We start from the raw sequence: 25,753 nt of genomic DNA, 5'->3' as shown, positions 1-25,753 counted from the left end.
TTAGCCATTTGTTGGACACAAGTGTTAGAACAATAAATGTGTTATACATATATAGAAAATAAAAAGACATGATAAAAATGATAACTTTTGAGCTTGAAATACATCAAGCTAAGTTTTTTTAAGCATATATGTATTAACCTATTAAACATCAGAGTTTCTTTTCATATAAAAATGATATATATTTTAAAATATATTTTAATAAGTGTATCCTTACCGTGTCATACCCTTAATTTTTAAAATATGACATGTTGCCGTATTCATATCGCATCGTATCCGTGTTTCATATATGTATTTATTTGTGCTTCTTAGAATCGAAAGAAATTGCACAAATAAGGTTAAAATTGATACAGATGAACAAGTTTAGGTTGAAATCGTTGTGACTTTTGTGAGCCAAAATTAACCTGAACCATCAATAATTTTATTATTATTTAAGCGGAATCAATAAGAAAAGGCTACATAATAACTTAACCGGATCCATCAGTTTGACCTGGTTCAACTTGATTCACAAACACTTCTACAATGAAAATTCGTTGGAATTCTCACACCAAACAGCTCTTTTTTGCTAGAAATTCCCAACACAGAGACAACACAAAGACCTTCCTTATTTCACCCACATCACCTCCCTTATTCGTTAATGCTTCCATAGAAGCTCCGGCGAGTGGGAGAGATTTCTACTATAAAGCTCAATGGAGAAGGAACCGCTTCAACCAGTAAGCAGAATACTTGAGGTACCTTGCCAATTTGTGCCTGAAATCAACGTAGACGAGGCCGAACCGCACTGTGTAGCCTGCATCCCATTCGAAGTCATCCAACAATGTCCATGCGTAATATCCCTTTACTTTCACACCTTCCCTGTCATGTCAAAGAAACAAAAAACAACCAATCATTAGAAAAGTTCTGAGTTCATCTGTACTTATCAATGGAGTTTATTGTTTATGCGATCATTAGTACTTAATAGCTTCAAGAAGAGATGCAAGATGAGCATGGTGGTATCTGATTCTTGTTCCATCTTTCAAAGCTTCCTTAATTGGTTGTGTACTATTGTCTGAATAAGCCATACCTGTAAGGTAAAACACAACAAGCCAATAGTTTACACAGCCATTTACATTTATTAGAGAGAGAGAGACATAGTTAGAAACAGAGAGAGAGTTACCATTCTCAGTGATGTAAATAGTTGGGTTTTTGTACTGTGCTTTTATATATTTCAATAGTAGACGAATGCCCTCTGGGTAGATGTAAAGCCAGTTCAAACCAGTCTGGATAGATAAACGCATTTACAGTTCAAGAGTTCAGCTACTAATTAAAACAGAAAATAACAGCTCTATATAGATAGGAGAGACATTACTAACCGCTGGTCCGATTAGAACACCGTCTTTCTCAGCTGTACAAACAGATTGAAGCAAAAAAAGTATGTTAAGGATCAAGAATCGAGAGAACTTTGGTTCAACCGAAAAAATCACCTAAACAAACGCGACCATGACTTTCAAATTCAACCACATTACTTGCCACGAAAGAAAAAAAAGAAACAGCCTACACATCTTTAAAAGCTCACTGATTCAGTAAATGCAGTTCACCCAGTTAAGGGTATCGTGCCAAAATCGACCATCTAGTAAAATTCTCAAAATCTACAAATTTCGAATTCCATATTTTCCTAAATTTCCATCCATGTTGGACTAGATTTATGTTTAATAATTCATTGAATACACAGGGCATAGCTTATTCAAGTTTAAGGTAGATATCTCAATAGGTTTGTCATTTATGAAACTGAAATCAAAAGTTTAAGGTAAAAGAGATCCATCCATCTTACCAAATTTTGGGGTAAAGATTGATATTGCCCCCTAAATTTAATCATCTCATGTAAGAAAAGAAAGAAGACATACTAGAAAGTGAGACGTGCATATCAGAACTATAGCTTTTGTTGGGCGAATTTGAGAAAGGCACATCATCAGCATAATTCCCAGTGTAGTAATTCAGTCCAAGAAAATCAAACGATCCTTTAATGCTTTTCGACTCTGCAACGGAGAATTTCGGCAACCTATCACCGACGTACTGGCGCATTGATTTCGGGTAGTCGCCATAAGTAATCGGATGCATAAACCTACAATTCATATCCATTAATTTCCACTCACGTTTCTAAATTAACGATTATGACGAAGATGAAGAAACTCACCATCCCAAGAAGAAATCAAGAGCTCGATACGCCGCTCTTTGCGAAGCTGGTGTGTTTCGTTTGGGCCTAAACCAGTGAGTCACCAATGTGATTCCAATTTGCCCCTTCTGCTTTTTCTGTAGATCTCAAATCGTTTCGAATCAAAAACAAGATGCCGGTGGTGTTATACACAGATTAATTTAGGGATTTGTTCTTCAATACGTACCTGATACTTTTGCTTGTAGAGTTTGACGGCGGCGGAGTGGGAGAGAAGAAGATGGTGGGCGACGATGTAGGGCTCGGTGGCGGAGTTACCGGCAGTGCAATTTCCGACGTAGTTGGAGCATCTTCCGGGAGCGAATGTGCCGCCGTTGTACCCATTAGCGCTATACGAATATGGTTCGTTTAAGGTTACCCAATACTTGACCCGATCGCCGAATAATTTGAAGCACAAATCCACGTATTCCCGATAATCATCCCTGTTTAATCACCAAGAAATAACTAAATAAAAATCCTTAATTAATTTTCTTAAATACAATAAAAGTATTAGTTCGAAAAAATTCTTATTTTATGTATAAATTTTATTAATATAATAGTTATGGGTAAAATCTAACTAAAAAACTTAAAAGTGAGTTGGATTAAAAAAAAAAACAGTTAAAAGAAAAAATTTGATTCTCCATTCTGCCATTATTCTACTAAAAAAATTCAATCCAAAATACACCAGAGTTGCAAGATGAGTCTAGGGCTCATTTCCCAGGTTAGGTTGAGGTCAACTTGATTAGTGTGTTCTAGAACCTACGTTGGCCAAAAACCAACTCACGCTTAAGTGGATCGATAACACAAGAAGGTACCTACGAGATTAGTGCACATTCTAATCTATTTCGAAGGGGAAAAAAAAGTTAAGAAACCCTTAGTCTAAGGCTCTTATACAAGTAAGCTCTAAAAACTCTAACAAACTCAAAATCTCCCTAGCACCTCAAATTATAGATCTAACTTAAGTATCGAAATGTGTGTGACATACATCATGATTATATGTAAGTTGGTTTCCAATCATTCAAGTCCCACACTCCTATTGAGATCGCATGAGTCAAGTAAATTTTGTTGGCCAAATTTGCACATCAATAGATTTTTTTAGTTCCATATGACATTTAGGGTTTGGGATTCTAACTTTAGACATATATCTTAATCAATTAAGCTATATTGAAGTTTGAAATTTACTTGCTATTACAATTATATTAAATTCAATTACTTAAACTTTGAGTATATTATATTGGCAAACATTTGAACTTAGTATTCTTTTGAGAGATTACATAGTTGATGACTAAATCAATTAATTCAATTGTATTTTGGCATAATTATAACTTTGTTACATGACTTTTTCTTTAATATATATTGAACTTCGAGATTGATAGTCACTTACACAACTTTGGGACTTAGAAATCCTCCGTACTCATCTTCGAGTGCTTGAGGGAGATCCCAGTGAAACAAAGTGACATATGGCACTATTCCTGGATTTTTTATTTCAAGAATAGATAATTTGATAAATAATTGTCTAGAATATACAAAACATTATTAATGAAACTTATACTCATGTGAGAAATATAAAAATTATCAAGAATGCATCGAAGGAAATAAATATAATGAGAAACTATATTTCACCCTTATTTATATTTCATTCGAACGAGACTTATAATTATACCAATTAAACTGTTAAATCGTTAAAAGTGAATAAATTTAGACCATTTTATTTATACTTTTGAAAGTTGTTCATTTATCAATTCTTACAAAGTTGTATTGACGATTTAAAAAAAAAAAAAAACCCTAGTCAAGAGCTTAAATCCATCCACTTATAATGATTTAATTGAAAAAAATTATAAGCCACAAATAAATACTAATTTTTCACAAAAAGAATTACCATTGGCAAGGAGTTCGTTGATGACATTGTTGTAGAATTTCACGCCGAGTGGATTCACACCTCCACGAAGTTTTCCCTCTATAATTATTTTTTTTCAAAATTAGAACAAAAAATTAAGATGGAATAATTAAAATAGTAAATTATGGAAATAAATAATATAATCTTACTTGGCAAAATTCTAGACCAAGATATGGAGAATCTGAAAGAGTCCAGCCCCATCAGTTTCATTATTTTTATATCCTCCTGTAAATTAAATCACAATTTTTAAATTAAAAAAATAACACAATATAATATATAGTTTTGGACCTTGGTGTGATTATTAAATATAAAAGCAAAAGTCTATTACCTTATAACGATGGTAGAAATCGGTAGCTATTTCACCACTGCTATGATCCCAAATTTTTTCTGTTCATTTATTTCTCTTTATCAATAACCCAAAAAAAGAACCATGACAATTAAAAAAATAAATATTTTTTTTTCAGCACGCAAACCACATCTAAACCCTAATAAATATAATTTTTCCAAAAGATATTGAAACAAAGATTATTCTTTTTATATAATTATATTTAAAGAAAAAAATATTTATAAAATCTATCCTTGAAAATATAGTTGGTTGAGACATTATTTTCAAGACAATTTTAGTTTCTCTTATTAGAAATCGTTTGTTGAACAATAATTTAAGGCAATGTAATTTGTCACATCTCTTAGGATTATCTCTTCAAACACAAGTCTTGTAATACATAATTATAATAGTTAGCATAGTGTAGTAATTATCTTATTATCTTATTAACTTTTTATATGAGAAATTTCAACTCAAATCTAAAAAGAATATGCTAATCATTTCTCAATTGTGATAAATATTATACTTTGATCAAAAGATAGTAGCTTGTAATTGTATCCCTACTATACATGTGCTAATTAAACTAAAAATTATAATAATTTTAAAAAATAAAACTTTATATTGCTAAAGTTTTAAATGAGGATTGTTTTTTTTTTTTTTTTTTTTTTTTTTGTTATTGCTACTTTGAAATTGATCTTTTTAAATTTGTTTCCTTTGAAATTAATGAGAATATACATACTAAATTATTAAATATACATACTAGGAAGTTTTTCCAAAATCTCTATATTTTCTCTCCATTGATAGAAATAGGGGAGGGAGTAGGGAGAGTTTTCTTTCCATTAGCCAAACAAGGATGAGATTATATTCTTCCTCCAAATAAATAAATAAATTATATATATATGTATTAAAACGACATTTAAGTCTCGTCTAATTTTTTCATAATATTTTTAAGATCTATGTTTCAATATTTGAGACTTTCATACATTAGTATTGTAATATTTAAGTTGAAGACTACATTTCATTTATTATGGTATTTAAATTTTAATTTCTAGAAATTATGGGATCAAATATTTTAATTATATTTATCATATAAAAATTTATTATTAGGAAAATTTATATTTATTTCTTTGAATTAAAAGATGTATTGGAAATAACCTTTGAATATATAATTTTTTTAAAAAAAAATTATTTGGTTGAAAATAAGTTAAATTGTTGAAAAATAAATAAATAAAAGAAACAAATAAACTAGGAATTTTTCTCCAAAAAATCCGATCTTCACAAAATTTCCACAGTGAATTCCCGTTTCAATCTTCCTAAAGAATTTCGCAAAAACGGAGATTGAAATAGAGGTGCGAATAGAGACAATGAAGCCTTCTCCACCCCTATCTCTCTTAATGAATATTTCTTTTTGAGCAAAAATTGTTTAATTTATTAAATGAAAAATTGATATCTAAATTACATGTCAATAACCTATAATGAAAATTTATATCACTATCCGTCCAAACTATCACCGTTACACTATTTCTTATTCCAATTTCATCTGTAATTTTTTTAAAAAAGAAAGTACTCCAAATGTAGTTTTAATATGGTGTGAAATATGAAAAGTATTACAATTTTGAAGGAAAAAAAAGTCTTTTTCAAAATAAATAAAAGAAATTATGGTAATTATAATTGGTAGCATTTTTAGGAAGGATAACTAAGCGTATAACATCATTTTAGAAAAAAAATTACAAATACAAACAAATCTATCAGCGATAGATTTCTATCGTTGATAGACCCCAAGTCTATCCGCGATAAACTTCTATCATTGATAGACATCCCAGTGATATGGTCTATCACTGATAGACTCCTACCAATGATATACTCTTTCACTAATAGACTATTTAAATTTGACCATATTTGTAATTTTTTTATATTATGTTATATCTGCTAATACTTTAGATCTAATGTTTATATTTACAACTGTTCGAAGAAATTAAGGTGTATTTCTTATCCTTTTATCACTTCATTGATTGCTAGCACTATATTTATATTGTAAAAGTGCGATCAACTCAATGGTAATTAGCATAGTCTTTCTCTTAATGTTCGATCTTCGTCCACGTAATATTTGTACTAAAAGAATATTATATTTATATTTATTTAAAATAGGAAGTAATAACATGAGGACAAAAGCATAAAATAAAAAAAAATGACTTTTTTAAAAAAGTAAAGAGAAATGAATCATTAAAGAGAGAGAGTACTGAGAATTAATGGAAGGAGATCATTAAAGAGAAATTATTGTTGATTTGACTGCAACGAAATTAAACTATGCCAATTTATTATTAAAATATATTATATTATCTTTATGATAAAAAGAAAAATCCTTTAATTTTTGCAGATCTAAGTTACGTATATTATATCCACATCATTTTTGCGAACTTTTTAGTTTGTAAGAAGGAAAAAAAATTACTCATTAAAGTGAAAATAATAACTAATAATCAACATTTATAATTTCATGTAATTATTATACATAAATGTCGGAACAAGATCTTAAATAGTCAACTTATGACTTGAAATGGTAATTTAAACCTAGCTCAATTTATTGAGACATATATTTTAAAACATATAACAGTTAAAAGTTATAAAATTTTAATAGTAATAATCTGTTATTTCTTACAAATTAAACTTTCAATTTGATTTTTTTGTTTAAAATGTTATGCTTTTGTAGCAATCAACTAATGTCTTTATTTAGCCGATTATGTTAATTAACTACTATATAATTTAAAATCAAGTGGGCGGGGAAGGGGGATTTATTGAGTTTTTCGTTTGACAGTAACTTCATTTTTTTGCTTTATATATTTTTTTAAAAATTATTATACTCATCTATCACAATTTATTTATTGAAGTTTTCACATCTTAAGAGAAGTAGTTGACTTTTTAGCTAAATTTTAAAAATAAAAACAGGTTTTTTTTTTTGGATTACTTTTCTAGTAAATTTCAAATTTTGACAGATTAGGGAAAAGAAATTAGTAAATACAACATATTTGAAGCTAAAATCATCCAATTTAAATACTAAATTAAAAAAATCAGAACCATAGAACTAAAAAAAAAAATATACAACAAAAACTTTTGAACCCAAATTTGCAAATAGCTTAAAAAGAAGGAAAAAAATTAGGTTCCATTTGCTAACTATTTTATTTTTAGTATTTGTTCTTGAAAAGTAAGTCTATGAACATTACTTCCACCTCTAAATTTCTTCTTTTGTTATCTATTTTTTATTCATAGTTTAAAAAACTAAGTCAAATCTTGAGAACTAAAAAAAGTAGCTTTCAAAAATTTGTTTTTATTTTGTTTTTAGAATTTAATTAAAAATTCAATCATTATACTAAAAGAAAGATTCAAATCATTATAAGAAATGCATACGAAATAGATTTAATTTTTAAAAACAAAAACAGAAACCAAATAATTATTAAAAAAAAAAAAAGTGAGACCTGGGTGGTTCTTGGTGAAAGTATCCCAAATACTTGGACCTCTTCCATCTTTACTTGCTGCTCCTTCTAACTGCAAAAACCAACAACATTATCCACTTATAAATTTAACAACAAAAACAAATGGCTGCCGACATGTCGGAACCTCAGAAACGACAAGAGATACAAAGAAAAAGAAACCTGATAAGCGGCGGAGCCAGCTCCGAAGATAAACCCTGCCGGAAAACTGCTCCGGTTGAATGGAACTGAGCTATGACTCGGCTCCACAGAAGGGCTACTCCCGCCGGCGCCCAAAGCCCCACTAGCAATAGCCGCCGCGATCACCGTTATCAGAAGCACCGGAGCATTATACGCCGCCGTCATGGCTGCAAACCTCGCCGTCGGATCTTGTGCCATTTCCTTTACCCCCAACTCGCCTTTAAATAATAATGGAGTTCATAACTTGGGAGTCCGTGTAATATTATTAATATTAAGATTAAATCTAAAATTTGAGATTTATTTTTAATATATATTTTTAAGTTTTGATGTCATGTCTAATAAGTTGTTGACGAATTTAAAATCTTAAAAAGAAAAAAAAACTTACATTTTCCCTTAAATTTTAGGTCTAATTTTTTTCTTAAATTTCCAAAATTTACGTATATATTCTTGAATTTTGGGTGTGGTATTTACTTATTTGACCCTTACATTTCAGTATTATACACTTTTATTCCTGAATTTCAATAATGCTTACTTTAATATTTGATGTTAACTTTCAATAATTAATTTTAGATGATTATGAAATGAATTTTGTAATTAAATTAAATATAGATAGAAAATTAGTGAAAATTAATTATTTATAATTTTTATAAATTAATTCATATACATCAACATTAAGGATCAAATGCATATATGGAGTGAAAAATCAAGTTCAATAGTATAAATTTTAAAATTTAGAAATCAAATAAAAAAATTTAAAATTTACAGCTAAAATTCAATTTGACCCTTAATTTTACCATTAATTTTTAAAAATTTATAATTGGTTAGATACCAATTAACAAAAAATTAAAATTTTAAAACTATATGCTTTTTAAAAGTTCATAGATTTTTATGCATAAACAACATTTGGAAACTAAACTTGGAATTTTGACGCTATTTAGTGTTAGTTCCTAAACTTTATAATATATATATATATATTATATATTATATATATATAATCTATATATAAAATATATCTATAATTTTGTTAAATCTCAAAAGAAAAAAAATATATCGCATATATGTCACATTGGACACAATAATAAAATTTTGAAAGCAATTAGATACTCTTTTAAAGTTGAATGATGTTGTATTGTTATTAATGGATAGTAGTAGAATTCAATTAGGTGGTTCAATTACTATGGATTACAAAACTTAAGGTAAAATAAATAAATAAATATGTAAAATAATTGTTTCACAAGAAAAAAAAAACTATTTTTACTCTAAATTTATATTGTACTTCTTATATTTTCAATCTTATAAAATTAGATGATAAATATAAATAAATGTTGCAATTCTTACCTCCTAATATGATTTTAGTCAGAAAACTCATTAAAAAAACATTATCACATATATTTAATAAATGGTAGAATATATATCTAGAATAAAATTGGCAAACTTAAAAAATAAATATATTAGAGTTAGATTTTTGTTAAGTTTTTCAAGGGAAAAAAATGTTATGATCCCATAAGGAGCCAAAGAAAGTGGCCCAAGAATCACCCGTTTCATTCAATTTACAGTCAATGTCGAATGAGATAGGTACAAAATCCATAATCCAACAATAATGTATGGGTGGTGTTATAAATGATCTTGGAGTGAAGGATATAATCGATATAAAATAGAAAAAAGCAACAAAGCAAGAAAATAATGATATTCTTACAAAAAAAAAATAGCACCCTAGACCCACTTTGGGCTAAGGGAAGAGGTCGAGTTCATATCAAGATCCAAATCAACATGCTCAACCTCAACCAAGACTAAGATTGTGCCAAATAGAATAGCTAATGAGTCATATCCTATGCATGTCCTGACCTAAAGTATCACCTTGAGACAAAAATGAGTATAGGGAGAGATGTTTGGCCTTGGGTGAGGCTGACGTAACTAAAGAAAAAATAGGACACGTCGATTGGCCCAAAAATAGAATTATCCCAAAGCGAATCTAGAATCTTATCACAACCACATCTCTATAAATATATCATTATAGCTCTATATGAGGTAACTTGTATCATATTCTCAAATTTTTTAGTTACCGCATTCTTTCACTTGTTAACTTAAGTATTGAAGTGTATGTGGCAAACACTACACTGATGTATGCAAGTTTTCTTTTTTTGCAAGTCACATTTTTTTCCTTTTCAAGCAAATTATGCTAGTATCATGTGAAGGTGTGGTACATTTTATTTGTTCGAATTTTGACATCAACCTATGAAAAAAATGGACCATGAGATTTCCCAAAAATAACAAGAGGAAGAAAGGAGAAGGTGAAAATATCATTTTTATTTATATCATTGAGTTTTGCTCCTTTTTCACTTCAAGTTACCCAATTGGATTCTTTATATACTCAATAAATTTTAAATTCAGTCTATATATTTTCTATTATAAATCATAAATTTAAACCTTTAAAGTTAATTTTTATTTAAGATATTTTAAATAATAATAATTTACCTACCACAAATGTAATATACTTTCACCATTTATAAAAGGTATACTCAAATGGACTATTTCGTGTTGAGATATTCATATTGTCAATAAAAAAAAAAAGAAAAAAAGAGAGAAAATTTCATACTACCTCCATATTACTTGTCACAAAAATGAGTATCTATATATAATTTGTTTATAAAAAGTAAAATATTTATTTATTAGTTTAATTTTATTTATATTTTACTCTTCTATTTCTGTTTTTGAAAATTAACGACATTGATATCTTAACAATATTTTCTATCAATATATTGGTCGATTTTAAACATTGCCCAAATAAATCACTTCAAATCCACCTTGAAAAAAATACGATGCCGAAATGAATAAAAAAATAGTGATGTAGAAATCTCACCTGCATCCAGGGAATTAAATTAACAATATTATTTTTCAAATTTGTACGATGCCTATAAAGTTTCTGAAATATATTAATATTAGATATGAAATATCACTATAAATATTATAATAATACATATCTATTAAATACTCATGTTTAGAGTCTATTTAGCATGTATCATATTCCAATTACCCAAATGTTAATCCATGTATCTCAAGATTAAATACTATTAGTGTCTATGTAATCCACCTTCTACTTGCCAAATTGAGATACATACATTGGTGAGGGATACAAAAGATGGAGAAATTAGTGGAGAATTTTGAAGAATTTTTCCAATTTTCATTTTAGCCATTTTATATATTAGTTATTTATTTATTTTATATGTTATTATTATATTATATTTCTCTCATATCCGTATTCCCGTCGTTATGCTCCTTAATTTTATAACACGTTATTAGCACGAGCTTCTTTCATCTCTCCCACTGAATGTAGGTCCTAAAGGTATGTCGATTTCTCCCTCTTCGTTGTAATTAACAAATTAAATGTTATTTTGCATATTTAATACATATTAAATTTCTAATATAAACACAATATTTTTGTGATAGTGTTGTCATGACAAACCTACGAAATTAGAATTTGCAGCTCTTGATATTAACGACAATAATTATTTGTCATGGGTGCTCGACGCCGAAATCCACCTAGATGCTATGAACCTTGGGGAAACAATTAAAGAAGAAAATACGACATCCAGTCAAGATAAAGCAAAAGTTATGATTTTCCTTCGTCATCATCTCCACGAGAGATTGAAAATAGAGTATCTTACAATAAAATATCCTCGTATCTTGTGGAAAGATTTGAAAGAGAGATATGATCATAAAAAAAGAGTTATTCTTCCTAAAGCTTGTTATGAATGGATGCATTTGAGGTTACAAGATTTTAAATCAGTAAGTGATTACAATTCCGCATTATTTAAAATTAGTTTGAAATTGTTATTATGCGGAGAGAAAATTATTGATGTTGATATGTTAGAGAAGACATTTTCTACATTTCTTGTCTCGAATATGCTTCTACAATAGCAATATCGAGAGCAGAGTTTTAAATAATATTCTGAACTAATTTCATGTCTTCTCATGGCCGAACAAAATAATGAGTTATTGATGAAAAATCATGAATCTCGACCAACCAAAATGATACTATTCCCTAAAGTGAATGTAGTGAATTTTAATATTAATCATGGTCAAGGTCGTGACCGCAATAGAGGGGGAAATAATTTTTCTTTTCATGATGGACGTTATAATCATCAAAATTTCAAGAGAACAACATGAAATGATGATAAAAATGGAAAAGCTCTACAAGATAAGAATTCAAAAGGTGATGAACAAAAATGTTTTTGATGTGCTATGACTGGGCATTAGTCACATATTTTTTGTACATCGATAGTTGATCTGTATCAAGCTTCCCTAAAAGAAAAAGAGAAAATGTGAAAGTAAATTTTACATACTAGGATAATGATATATCTGACCCATCCCACAAGACAAATTTAGATGTAGTGGACTTCTTTGAATCTTCTGAGGAGAAATCAGCACAATTGATGGAACATCAAGTGTTTCTTTTGACTTTAAAAATATCTAGATTTAATGTTATTTTTTTTTAATCCATCTTCATGTTTTTTTTTTCTTAGTAAATGTTAACTTTTGTATATTCCACATATTTTTTTTTCTTATTTTAATTATTTTCTTTTAATGAAAAAATTGGATCATTTCATTTGTTAAGTGATTTAAAAATGAGCAAAGAATATCTATGTCTAGCAGACGCAACTACGCACACAAAACTTACAAGTAAAAAATACTTTTCTAAATTAACAATGCTTGCAAAAGTAAATACAATATCAAGTTTTGCAAACCCGATTAAAGGATTTGGAAAAACACACATTATTTTGCCTAGAGGAACAAAATTTACAATTGACAATGCATTGTTTCTCTAATCAATCAAAGAGAAATCTACTAAGTTTTAAAGATATACATTGCAATGGTTATTATATTGAGACCGATAGTAAGAATAATGTGGAATATCAGTATGTTATCTCTATTATCTCAAATGAAAAACCTATATTGAAAAAGTTGCATGTTTTATCTTTTGGATCATATTATACTATGAGTAACTGAAACATATGCAACAATAAATTTGAAGTTCATGAATCTAAATATATTTCCTATTTGACATAACAGATGAGGGAAGTGGTGTTTGTGTGAGCATGTAGAAGATGAGTAATGGAAAAAGTCATTTTTCCATTTTGTGCATGTTTTGTAACTTTTCAATTTTTCCAAAAATAAATTTTGATTTTAAAACTGAAAACATTATTAATTTTATAAAATTAATTTCATAAATTGATTTTTTAATAAAATTATTAAATAATTCTAATTAATTTAATATCAAATAATTTTTACACAAATCCATTTTCATATATTTAAATCATATTTAAATATAAATTCTCCTATTCTGTTTAATTCTAATTTGAACGTTTCAAATTAATTTATCAAGCTACTTTGAAGCTTATCCATTTATGGGGGACCTCGCGGATCTACAGATCATGGCCTCCAACTATCCGAGATTAATCGGTTAAACTCATTAGACCGAATTAAACCCCATTCGTTAACTAATAGGTCACTCCACTATAACCCATAGTTGAACTCCCCTCATTGTAGATATATTATGTCCACTTAATATAATCGTAATCAGTAAGTTCACTTCACAGGTTATTTGTAATCACAGCTGGGTCAAGATAATCGTTTTACCCTGTGAATACATCTCGTTCCTTAAGTTCCCACTAACCCTCTAATGAACAATTTCGATTCATAATCTATATGAATCAAATCCTTTCTCTATCATGAAAAGGTGAGGCCCTGATTATTCAAGACCTGGAATTAGTACTTAAGAGAACAACCTATCTACTAACTTAAATCGGGTAGGAGTGAATTCCATCTTGCAGGACTATGTCTCCAGCTATTCATCTGGTCTTTTCCCAAAATGGGAGGCTTATTGAGCAGTGTTGTTGGACTACTCTCATCGTTTGCAGATCAAAGGATAATCTCGAACAAATAAGAGTTCATAGCTAGCTCAGGATTAAGATCAAGTTAACCTAGGTTATTTTATAAATGAAATAGTCAGTTTTAACAATAAACGGTCGTTATAAAGAAAATTGACTATTTGGTCTAGTCTATATGCAAACTCATTGCATATGATGCCTCCACTCACATGTCTCAAAATGAACGATCTGTGGATCACATCGTTTGTAGCACCTTACAACTCTTTTTAACAACTACAAAGTGGGCAGCATCCAATAGTATTATTACCAGATACTTATTAGACCATTTAGGCTATATACTGTTAACTTGATCCTGTTTATATTACTACATAAAGTTACAATATTCAGACTATAGTCATGGATATGTTTATTGGATTTTCATAATAGAATGTCAAATCAACTACTTATCATTATTGATAAATAGAATTTTTAATACGAACTGCGAGTTCTAGGACATTCCAACACATTTACCATGTGTCATATTCTCATTACCTCAAATGTTGTCCATGTGTCTCAAGATTACAGACTATTAGTGTCCATGTAATTCACTTCTTACTTGCTAAAAGCCTATAAATAGTTACATTTAGTGGGTTTTGGAGGAGATACATACATTGGTAGGAATCCAAAAAGATTGGGAAATTAGTTGACAATTTTGGAGAATTTTTCAATTTCCATTTTAGTCATCTATTTATTTTATCTTTTATTACTATATTATATTTCTCCCATATCCATGTTCTCGTCGTGCGTCGTTGTGCTTCTCAAATTTACCATAAATATTAGATATTAAAAAAACAGTAAGATTAGATATATAGATATTAATATTATTGAATGATTTGATTCAGATTTTTTCAGGAAAATGATTTGATCCGTTTAAATAATTAATCCAATGGAAGGAAACTACACATTTCCTTGTTTATACTTTCTTTATCCTTGATTCACCCCTTCTTATGAATGAGGAAAAATGATTTTTTATCTCTGAATTTAGAAGAATATATGTGTTTGGTGTTTGAGTTTTCAAAACATATCTTTTTAGTTCATGAATTTTGAAGAATATATTCTTTTAAATTAAAAACTATTTTTTAAAAAATTAGTTATTTCCTCTAAAATTATTTTTAAACATATTTTTGTAATACAACATTTTATTTAATTATATAAAGTGAAAATAAAAAATAATTGACCTTTTAAACCTATTCTTAAGAACTTAGGTACTGAAAAAGTACATTTTAAAAACTTATAACTAAATGCATCCATTCTAAAAAGTTAGATATTAAAAATGTATGTTTTGAAAATTAAGGAACCAAACACACCTATTTTAAAAAATTCACGCACTACCAAAGTAGTTTGCCCTAAAAATAACTTTGATATTTCAACCAAATTAAAAAGATTTTATTAAGAAAAAATTGATTTAGTGGTACTTTTAAAAGCTCATAGGCTTAGGTAGTTGTGTAATCTTTTGATCTTCTATATTTGAAAATTGCATTTATTTTTTCCACAATTTTTTCACAATTTGAAACTCCTCAATTTTAATAACAAAATATAGTCATAGTTGGAACATAGCCCTGCAAAAGAATAAATTGGAAAATTCGAGCAAGATAAGCCATCATTAAAGAATTATCACAGGATAATTTATACTATTTCACCGTCTAAAAAATATTTTTCTTCTTTATGTGTTTTAGAGATAAAATGACGTTCCCACTTCAATCACATTTAATCCACATCAAGCGTTGAATAGATTTTCAAAACGGTAGGGATTCAAATGATATGGTAGTTACTGAAACTATCTCCTCCTTAATTATTACATTTATTCTAATTAATTTAATAATTGAATAATATTATCATAATTAATTAAATATTAATTATTAAATTAATCTTATTAGAAGAGTTGGTGACTTAAAAAAGAATTAGACAGATAGATAATTATTTGATGAAAGACTTGATGGCAATCAAGTTTTAAGAACTAAAAACAAAATTATCAACCAATAATACCTACAATAAACATTTTAATAATTGTAGGACTAAATAAAATTTAAAGATAAAATCAGAAAACTCCATTTTTCTCTTGATTTGTGATAGTATTTTAATATAGAGCTTATGGTTTCCCCCTTTAATTTTCAATTTTTTTTTTACAATTATTATTATTATTATTATTTTTGACCTTTTTCTAAGCTTATTATCGCAGATAAAATGGTCTTTTTTGTTTTTGTTTTTGTTTTTTTTAAAAAAAACATTAAGATGGGACCTTACAGTCTATGGAAAGTCGTGCACTCATCAGAAGCATTTAATCTGAGATAATGTATAAAATATGTGATGGAAAAATGGGGTACTGCTGCCAAGTGCATTTAACTGTAAAGTTGTTTTTGTTTTTTTAAATTTTTAAATCTTAATTATATATTTTTATTATGAGTAATTGTTAGTTGTATCTATCTAGTTGGTGCATTTTCTTCTACTACAAAAGAAATATATATATATATATATATATATTAATTGAACATTTGGATGGATTGTGTAAAAGATGGATGAAATCCAAGATACACTCAAAATGATATTTTTTAATTAAATAGGTAAGATATAGTTTTTCAGTCCTCTCTATGTCTTGTTGCTCCATTTTTCCTTTTACATTTTAAAAATCATTTGCTAATGGTTTGTTTTTTCCTTTTTACTAAAGTTGTTGACACTGATGGGTAGGAAGGTTGATTGGGTTTTCATGGTTTTGGACACAATTTTCATATTTTGATGTTGATTCAAATTTTAGTCAAGAAAAAATGTACTTGACTTTCACATGATAATAATGGTAAATTTATAATTTAAGGAAGAGAAAACCTGCAAAACAAAAACAAAAAATGACTCTAATGCCCAAGTCAATTAGAGAACTAAATTATAAAGAAGAAATCAGAAGTTTTTAGATACCTCATATGAAGCCATTAGGATGTATTTATATGAGAGTTTATCTTAGTCCTACTAGGATTAGAATATGAGTTTCTTAATCCTAGATAAGCTAGGATCAAATTTTATCTTATCTCATTTTATCTTAATCTTGATTTTTTGCTTTATTCTATCTGGCTAAAATTCACCCACAATATTAGCTCCATCCTAAGTTAGGTTCACGATTGACTCAGTTTTTATGGGCTAATCTTTTGATAAACCAGCTTGAGAGTACAATATCCCCTTCTATCACCATGGTCCTTGCCATGAGACTTATCTTGGACTTTAGCAGTGTTAAGCCTATCAAGCCAAACTTTTTTTAGGTTCAACCGACTTCTTCACCTCTTGGTGAAGTTATGCGCTAAATCGTACCAAACCCACCCCAAGGATAGGCCCAAGCATTAGAACATTGCTCTCCTGATCCAAGGTGGGCCCAGATCATGAGTGGACCTGGAATATTATCTGATCAAACCTATTAAGGCACAACCAACTTCCCGATATCCTTCCCCATCCTGTGGGTGGAGTTATGGTCATCATTTTCCCTGAGGGGTTGTCGCTTTTGCTTATCTTCAATAATCATGTAATTTGATCATCAGTTTTGTAGCTTCTTTGCTTATCTTTAATAATCTTATAACTTGATTATCAGTCTTGTAGCTTTTTTTGCTTATCCTCACTTAAGTGAGGTTAATCTATCCATCTTTTGTGGCGAACTTTAGTCCGACCTAAGATTGTCTTTTCAAATTTGGTTAGTTGACTGTGTAGTGGCCAGCCCCTTGGATTTCATCAAATATCTTTACTTCAAAAATTGTTTGAGCCCCAATTAGTTTTCTCATAGAAATTTTCTCTTTTGTGAGTAATTAGGTCTTCTTCTGAGATTCTTCAGCTGACTTTTCATAAAATTTTATATCAAAATAATTCCAAATAGTTTGCATTACTTCCATAATTCTTCACAAATATTCCTTTGCAATTTTTTCGTGATACTTCAAATAATAAATTGATATATATGTAAACTGGCATCAATATTTATCTTGTATTTTGCATCTTTATATGGGTTGAGATTTCAAATTTGCTCTAATTGTATGTGGTTCCCTTCATTTGATGGCAAACTTTGTCCTCACACTGTAGTTGGTTGGGGCTTCATCTAGACTCCAATTTTTTTGCATTCCAAACGTCTTAGATTTTAATTGTGGTTAGGAACTCTTAATGAGTTGTCATTCTCTCATGCATTTGAATCTTGTATCATACTTGTTATGATCTCAATCATTAACAAGGTAGTTTAGAGGCACTGATTTTCCCTTTCAATTTCTTTTTCCTCGATGGCAATTTTATGGTAATCTCCACACTGCATTATCTTTATCAATAAATACAGAACCTCCAAGCCAAAATAAATTTTGCTAATGCTCATGTTGTCATGGTAAATCCCTCAATCCACATTATGCCTATGTTAAACCATTTGGGGGTAGAAATTAACAAGTGTAGGGCTAGAGAATCTCATCATTCTAGACAAACTCTTTGCCCCCTTTTTTTATATGGTGCGGGTCAACAGGTGCACCAGTATATCTCAACTAGGTTGACACACACTTGGCACCCTTATCATATCCCATTCCCAATTACTCATTAATATAACAATAAGTACAAAGGGGAAGATGAACTATTTCACCCATTTCATATAGTGTGGGTCAGTAGGTGCACTAATGTATCTCAACTAGGTTGACACACACTTAGCACTCTCATCATATCCCACACCTAATCATTTATTAACATAAAAATAAGTATAAAGGGGAAGATAAATCTTTCTGGCTTTTGTGCCCATAAATTGAGTCTGAAGAAGAATTTGTCACTTGTGATAGTTGTTTCTACGTGCAGTAGTCATTATGTCACACATTACTGTCATTGGATGAGTAATTCACTAAAAATCTTGTTGAGTTTGTGTGAGCTTGTTAGTTGCAAGTTTGGATGAAAATTGTTGAAAATTGTTGCATTTTTTCAGTTGCTGTAATTATCTTAAAGTGGTGAGAAAAGATTTGCACAAATGGTGAACCCATGAATTCACATACCCCTAATCGGTGAGCACTGACTGTATATGTGCATGAGCAGATCTGATGGCTCAGGACAATGCATGAATGGATCTACGCGTTATGGTGCTAATGAACTCACAATCGACGAGAACACCGACAGACAGATCTCCCGTGAACAGTTACAAATGGATGAAAGGTAACGACAAGCAATCACCAATGGTAGTGGATCTGAGCATCGACAATAAATCTGAGCATAAATGACGGATGTGTGCAACGATGACGTGCAATCACTGATGAATCTGTACAGACAATCTAGACGTATGAATGGATCTGGTTTGAAACATATGTGCTAAACTCTAATCTAAGTGAGTAGTGGCAGATTTGAATGGCAGCGGGTGAGCGCGATGAGTATTTTCAATGGTTTCTAACAGCAGCAATGGGAACGATCGTAGTGGCAAACCACAGATGAGCAGCAAAACGATGGTGAACTTGTTGCAAGCAACATATGGTGCAAGAAAATGTACTTTTGATTTTGATGTTGGTATGCGTCGAATGGTCATGTACTGATCATGCTTTGATGAGAAAAATATATGATAGGGGTATATGCAATGATCACATGATAATCTAAAGGATATGTGGTATGCACTAATCGTGTATGCGATGACCATGTGTTCCTGCCATAAGTTTTCTTGCCCTCTCACCAAATATAACGAGAATGCAAGTTTCTTGGGATGATTCGAGGTCGAACATAGGGACTTGTAACTAAAGGATGCTTGTAAAATGATGTGGTTGAGGTGGTGAATAAAAGTAAAAAAGAAAGAAGTTAGTTAGCCATGCACTACTCCTATTCCTAGCTAAACAAACCCAACAATCAAAGTTTGACTATGAGAATTGGTAGAGATGTGGCAACTGTTAACGCATAATGAGATGCATGGAGGCATAGGATCGGGGGATAAAATTTCACTAGGTCATTAAGTTGATCGCAAGGGTAATCCTAGCTCACCACACATCGCACACCTCTCGGTGGTCAGCTGCATGCTTATATCTTTATAATGCATGGTTACGTTGAGCATAAGATTATTCCTATCTCTAGGAACGTTGCTTACTTTGCTTAGCGAGTTCCACTACTTACCCTCTCGGACAATTGGTTATAGTCACTCAGCTTATAGACAAGCATTGCGATAGCCTCACACCAAGTAAAGAGGATGGACTCACTATGCTCGCGCAACGCACACCTCTCGATGGTTCACTATATGTGTCCTATCTCTAGGCCGTATGATTGAGTATGCGATAACTCTTGCAATTTACACTTAACTCATTGCAATGAAAGTGAAAGATGATAAAGTAGAAGAAGATGATGAACATGGTGTTGAAGGAGCTAAAGAAATGCATTGATTACAAAATGTATTAATGTCTTAAGCCAAAATGTAATACAATACAAATGTAAGAAGATAGATGGAGGGCTAGATGTAGGCAATCTCTTGCTTCCATTAGATATATGTCAAGGCTGCCGGTAGTGCCATAGATGGGTAGTGGAATAGTCTCTCTCAAGCTCTATCTCTGACGAAGCTCCGGTTGTCACTAGAAAAGGGTTGTGGGAATGAAGAATTCTCAAAGACTGTCTGTTCATGCTCTCATCTGTGATCACAAGAATCTGCCTAAGGCAAAGACTCAGATGCTTTAAATTTGGGCTGTAAGGCTCTATTTACAGAGCTCAAACGCCGACAACATTGGTAATCCCGTGCTAGTCTCTGTCATCCTTGTCGCAGTGGGTGAAATGTCATCATGACCTTATCTCTTTGACACTCCCGAGGTATGTGTAATGACTACGTCTTCTGAAGTATCAACGCATCCCACCCTCTTTACGATCATTCTCCTATCATGGCTATCACTCTGTAGTTGCAGCATTTCATGCGACGAACTTATCTTCATGAAAATTAACGCATGCGATCGACTCTTGCGATAACTACAAAAATAGACATTTCGACGCAAGATAACGCATGATATAGGGTTAGCGGGGATTTTCAATGCTGATCGACGCAAACTCATTTTTCCACATGAATTCTTATCAATATCATTACATATTCTACTCTCAACCCTCATAATTCTAAGTAAAAGACTACAATAGCTTGTATTTGTACAAGCTATCAACATACATGTGGGCAAAGATGGTGGCTAACGGATGACAATAAATCTGACTATCGGTGGCAAAAGCACAAACGAACATAGATATGGAACTTGAAAGACAAATAGACAAGTTCTAAAACCCACTACCCATGTCTAAAATAATGAAAACATGTGCTGGTCGCAACTGGACGAATCATATTGGTGGCAACAGAACGATAGTTGATAGGCAACACAATAGAATTGTTATTGAATAATGGATTGATGGGTGCCGGCAAACAGATTTGAAGATAGGGTCTGTGAGAGAGACCAAAGAAAAGGACAAAACCCAGCGCGACATGCTCATATGACCGTTCGAAGGTGGATGACAGGGCTAGATCCACACAGAGAGAGAGAGAGAGAGTTGCGGGAACAAAGGGAACAAACCCACAACTGGACGACGAATGACAGCAATCATGCATCCGCAACTTTAACATAGAGAAGAAGATGAAAATAAAATTAGGGTTTTCATCTTTCGTCTTTTTCCCTATTTTTTCCTAAAAAATAAAGCCCACATTTTTCATAGAATCTTTTTCCTTTGTCATAATTTGAATTGTTTTTCTTAGACTAGAGACATAGGGATCTAATTCGCCCATTGATTTTTTGTTACAGGTATCTAATTCGTTCACAACCTTCTACTATTGGAACTTTCTTTCTTAATAAGATAATGAGAACAAGTCATCGCGGCCTTGATTTTCTTAATTTTGCAAAGATCTCAATTTTGTAAAGGTAGATTACTCTCATCGCACGGATGATACCAACTGTTGATACCAAATTTTGGCTAAGAGAAAACCCACATGACCTCCACGTGATAATTTAAGGAAGAGAAGACCTTCAAAAGAAAGAAAAATGGATCTGATACCTAAGTTAGAGATCTAAATAATAGAGAAGTCAGAAGTTCTTAAATATCTTATATGGAACAATAAAAGTGTATTTATAGGGGAGTTTATCTTATCCCTATTAAGACTATAATATGAGTTTCCCAATCTTAATTAAGCTATCATCAAATCTTATTCTATCTTATTTTATCTTAATCTTGATTTTTTTTGCTTTATTTTGTGTGGCTAAAGTTCACCCACAACATTTGAGATTAAGAAAATTTATGTACCAAATTTAGATTGACCTCAAGAGGAAGGAGAGTAGAGAGGAGGTGAGAAACTACCCTTTTTTTTTAACTTTTTCTAATTTTGAAAATATCTTTTTTAGAATTTAAGTTAATGATAATAGCATATAATTTAGTCAGAAAAGAAAAATTGAGACTTTTTTCTTCAAAATTGATGGACTAAATTGATCAAATTGAAACTTTAAGGATCAGTACATTCGTTTAGGAAAAAAATTAAAAGACTAAAAAGATGATTTTCTCCCTTTTCTTTTTCATTAAGAAAAATATTACTTTTATAGTTAAGCAAATGAAATAATTTTTTTAATTATTTCAAATAATGATGTAGCCTAAAAAAAAATAATGATATGACATTTGAAATTAAAAAAATTATGGCTAAGTTATACAAAATGCCCCTAAACTTTGTATTTTGTGTTAAAAATACTTTTGAACTTTCAAATGTTTAAAAAATACCCCTTAAACTTTCAAAATGAATTAAAAAATACTACTACCATTTGTTTTGAATGAAAACCGTTATTGTTTTGTGTGAAAAATACTAATGAACTTTTAAAAATTCCAAAAATATTCTTAAAGTTACAAAAAAAAAAAAAAAATACATCTACAATTATATAAACAGAAACTATTAATACCATTTTATTTCTCCATTTTCCTTTTTTTTTTTTCTCCTCTCTCTTTTTCAATACCCTCTTACTCTCTTTCTTGTTAACTTTTTTACATCGGTTTATCTTCCAAATAAATAAATAAAACAACATGCTTTAGTTAAGGTATTGTGGGTTAATAGTCAAATACATTATTTGACTATTTATCATTTTGGTATGTTTTAAGAGGAGATTTTGATTTTTTTTTTAGATTTTAACTTAAATTTTTTGTTTTTATTTTGGTTGCTTAGAAATTTTAGTCTTTTCAAACTTAAGAAAACTCCAAACAAATTGATCATGTATGCATTAAATTAATTGTAGGAGCTTTTTTTTTTTGGTTTAATTTGAGTTATTTTTTGCAACGAGGTATATATTAATGATTTCTCTATTCATATATTAATGGTGAATATATATTTTTTAAAGTTTAAGAGTATTTTTTAACCTTCAAGGGTATTTTTAGAAAAAAAGATTTAACGGTTTCCATCTAAAACTAATAACAATGGTATTTTTGAACTTTATTTTTGGAACTTTTTGAAAGTTTATGGATATTTTTTAAAGGACATTATTTTTTTATTTTATTTTATTTTTTTTTGTAATTTAGCCAAAAATCATATAATCTCTTTCTTCCCATTTACTCTCCTCTCACTTCCTCCATCTTTTTTTTTTAAAGAAAAACAAACATAAAACGATAAGAACTACAAATTAAATAATATTGTAAAAATAGGTATATAAAATTTATCAAACATAATAAATTTATAAATTAATTAAGGGAAACTTTCATTGATAGAAAAATGTCAAACTATTTACTGAGATAGCAGAACAAACACTGATAGACACTGTTAAACTTCTATCTGTATCTATCAGTGATAAATTTCTATCAGTTTATATCACTGATAGATACTGATAGATTTCTATTAAACTCTATCAAAGAAAATTAAATTTTTACTATTTTATATAAATAATTTTCCTTCTTTTTTATTTTTAAAAATCTCGCATTAATTAATAATAGTTGAATTACAACCCAACACTTAGTGGATAACCATAATTATTTTATGGTGTACAAATGTAATGTGTAACCCATCTTAAGAACACTCAAAACATGAAATATAACTTTTTTTGGGTTATATTTTCAAATTGTTGTTTTTAGATCACTAACAAAATAGACCTTAATTTAAATGAACGGTATTTTTAAATTATAACCAAATCTGAGGAAATTTCAATTATCATATTAAATTCAGTTTTAAATTTAGCTTCAATATCATTTTCTAATCATATTTTATATCGATATGAAAGAGTACTAAAAAATGGATTATAAGCTTCAGTTTGGCCACCATTTAAAGCTGATTAATTATCATAATCTTATATCTTAAATGTGTTGGGCGCCACTTTCTTGGTAGTTTAAACATTTTGTGCCATTTTTTTAAAGATAGCCAACCCCTCGACAAAAAGACAAACCAATTACATGTTTACATTTCGAGCCAAAAATAGAGTAAACTATTTAGGATAAGGGGTATTTTAGACTCCCGATCTACCAAGTAGATCATTTCATTTTGTGTACAACAAATATGAGAGAACATAACAACCCCCAAATCTCCACCTCATTCTTGGCATAATCAATAAAGAAAGAGACCTTAGGGATATCGTCGGTCTCATTATTTAGCAACTTGACAGTCTCCAAACAGTCTGACTCAACCAAATATTTGAGATTTGGAGAAGAGAAATACACTCAATCAAAGAGTAGATAGCCATTACTTCAAGAATCTTAACCTCCATGTAGTGATGAATGAATTTGAAACCAACTATAAGAAGTCCTAGGTAGTCTTGCAGCACCCAATCCAATTCACCCTAACTAAAGAATGAGCACCAAGCAGCATCGGTGTTCGACTTCCAATAAAAAAAAATATTACCTTTCAGTTAATAGTGAATGATATATAGAGAGATTAAATGCAACAAGTTAATAAAATATATATGGTTAAAATAATATTTTTGGTTCATATACATTAGATTTAATGTCATTTTAATTTGTGTATTTTTAATTGTCTAAATTTAGTCATATATTACCAAAATGAGAATGGTTTAACTGGCATAGTGTTTATCAAAGTTGTTAAAAAAAGATCAATCTACTTTTGTTGAATGCATGAACATTTTTAGATTTAATCTTAATAAATGACCTAATTTTATTAATTCAAAACAATTTAGAAGTCTTTAAAAAAAAAAAAAAATTAAAAGTTTAATTTGAAACAGTTATATATTTCGCATAATATTTTTCAAATTATGAAGGAAGTTAACCAATATATTTAAAAAATTCATAATTTAAATTGATAAACTCTAAAGAAATCTACATTGAATTTTTATTAAAAAATAAATAAATAAAGATACCCAATAAGTTAAATATAGTCCTTTAAACGATTTCAATAAAATCAATTTGCATTTAAAATTCTTCTAAAAAAGTTTGCATTTAATATTAAAAAAATGAAAACCGATTTTCATTTTTTACATTGTAGCATATTAGGTCTTCATATACACACTATTTATTGTTTACAAATTAATTGTAACTTTAGTATAAAATTTATTGTAGTTACAATTCGTAATGATATTAATTATTTAAATTTTACAATATACTTCTACCCTCCCAAGTTTCTTCTTGTTTGTTACACTAAGTATGTTTAGATGGTCCTAGTCCTCTCACACATACAAAATAGAATTTTGTATTGATGTAGAAACATGATGCTTAAATTAGTATCGTCTGTAATAGTATCGAGTAGAACATAGAATAGAATTGCATACTCTTTATTGCAAGAATGTCTTCCAAGAGTTCAGTCAAGATTTTTTTTACCTCTTTTATAAAGATTGATATATTGTCCTTTTGAATTATATGATTTATGGCCAAACAGTT

The 25,753-nt window shown here is 29.6% G+C and overlaps 1 protein-coding gene across 1 annotated transcript; it reads right to left on the bottom strand.

The window, feature by feature from the left end:
* Positions 1 to 396: 396 nt before the first annotated feature.
* LOC120086098 (vicianin hydrolase-like) lies at positions 397 to 8,343 on the bottom strand. Its single transcript, XM_039042543.2, has 13 exons — positions 8,052 to 8,343; positions 7,875 to 7,944; positions 4,411 to 4,469; positions 4,232 to 4,307; positions 4,065 to 4,142; positions 3,570 to 3,657; positions 2,376 to 2,628; positions 2,171 to 2,286; positions 1,881 to 2,098; positions 1,350 to 1,381; positions 1,154 to 1,256; positions 952 to 1,060; positions 397 to 852 (listed from the first exon to the last, which is right to left on the bottom strand). Exons 1-13 carry the CDS (start codon positions 8,265 to 8,267, stop codon positions 684 to 686), a joined length of 1,587 nt encoding a protein of 528 aa, XP_038898471.2. The 5' UTR covers positions 8,268 to 8,343; the 3' UTR covers positions 397 to 683.
* Positions 8,344 to 25,753: the final 17,410 nt, after the last annotated feature.

This window comes from Benincasa hispida, chromosome 9 (assembly GCF_027475165.1).
Source record: "Benincasa hispida cultivar pf3 chromosome 9, pf3_genome.v1.1, whole genome shotgun sequence".
Classification (NCBI taxonomy): domain Eukaryota; kingdom Viridiplantae; phylum Streptophyta; class Magnoliopsida; order Cucurbitales; family Cucurbitaceae; genus Benincasa; species Benincasa hispida.
Note: the sequence above shows the minus strand (reverse complement) of the source record. Positions and strands in the feature narration are given on the sequence as shown.

Excerpts from the sequence above, each read along its gene's own strand:
- LOC120086098 (XM_039042543.2), bottom strand. The coding sequence starts at position 8,267 with ATGGCACAAGATCCGACGGCGAGGTTTGCAGCCATGACGGCGGCGTAT. Across the intron at positions 4,470-7,874 it reads TTTCACCAAGAACCACCCAG|AAAAAATTTGGGATCATAGC; the intron begins GTCTCACTTTTT and ends ATAAATGAACAG. Across the intron at positions 1,382-1,880 it reads TATGCACGTCTCACTTTCTA|CTGAGAAAGACGGTGTTCTA; the intron begins GTATGTCTTCTT and ends CTGTTTGTACAG.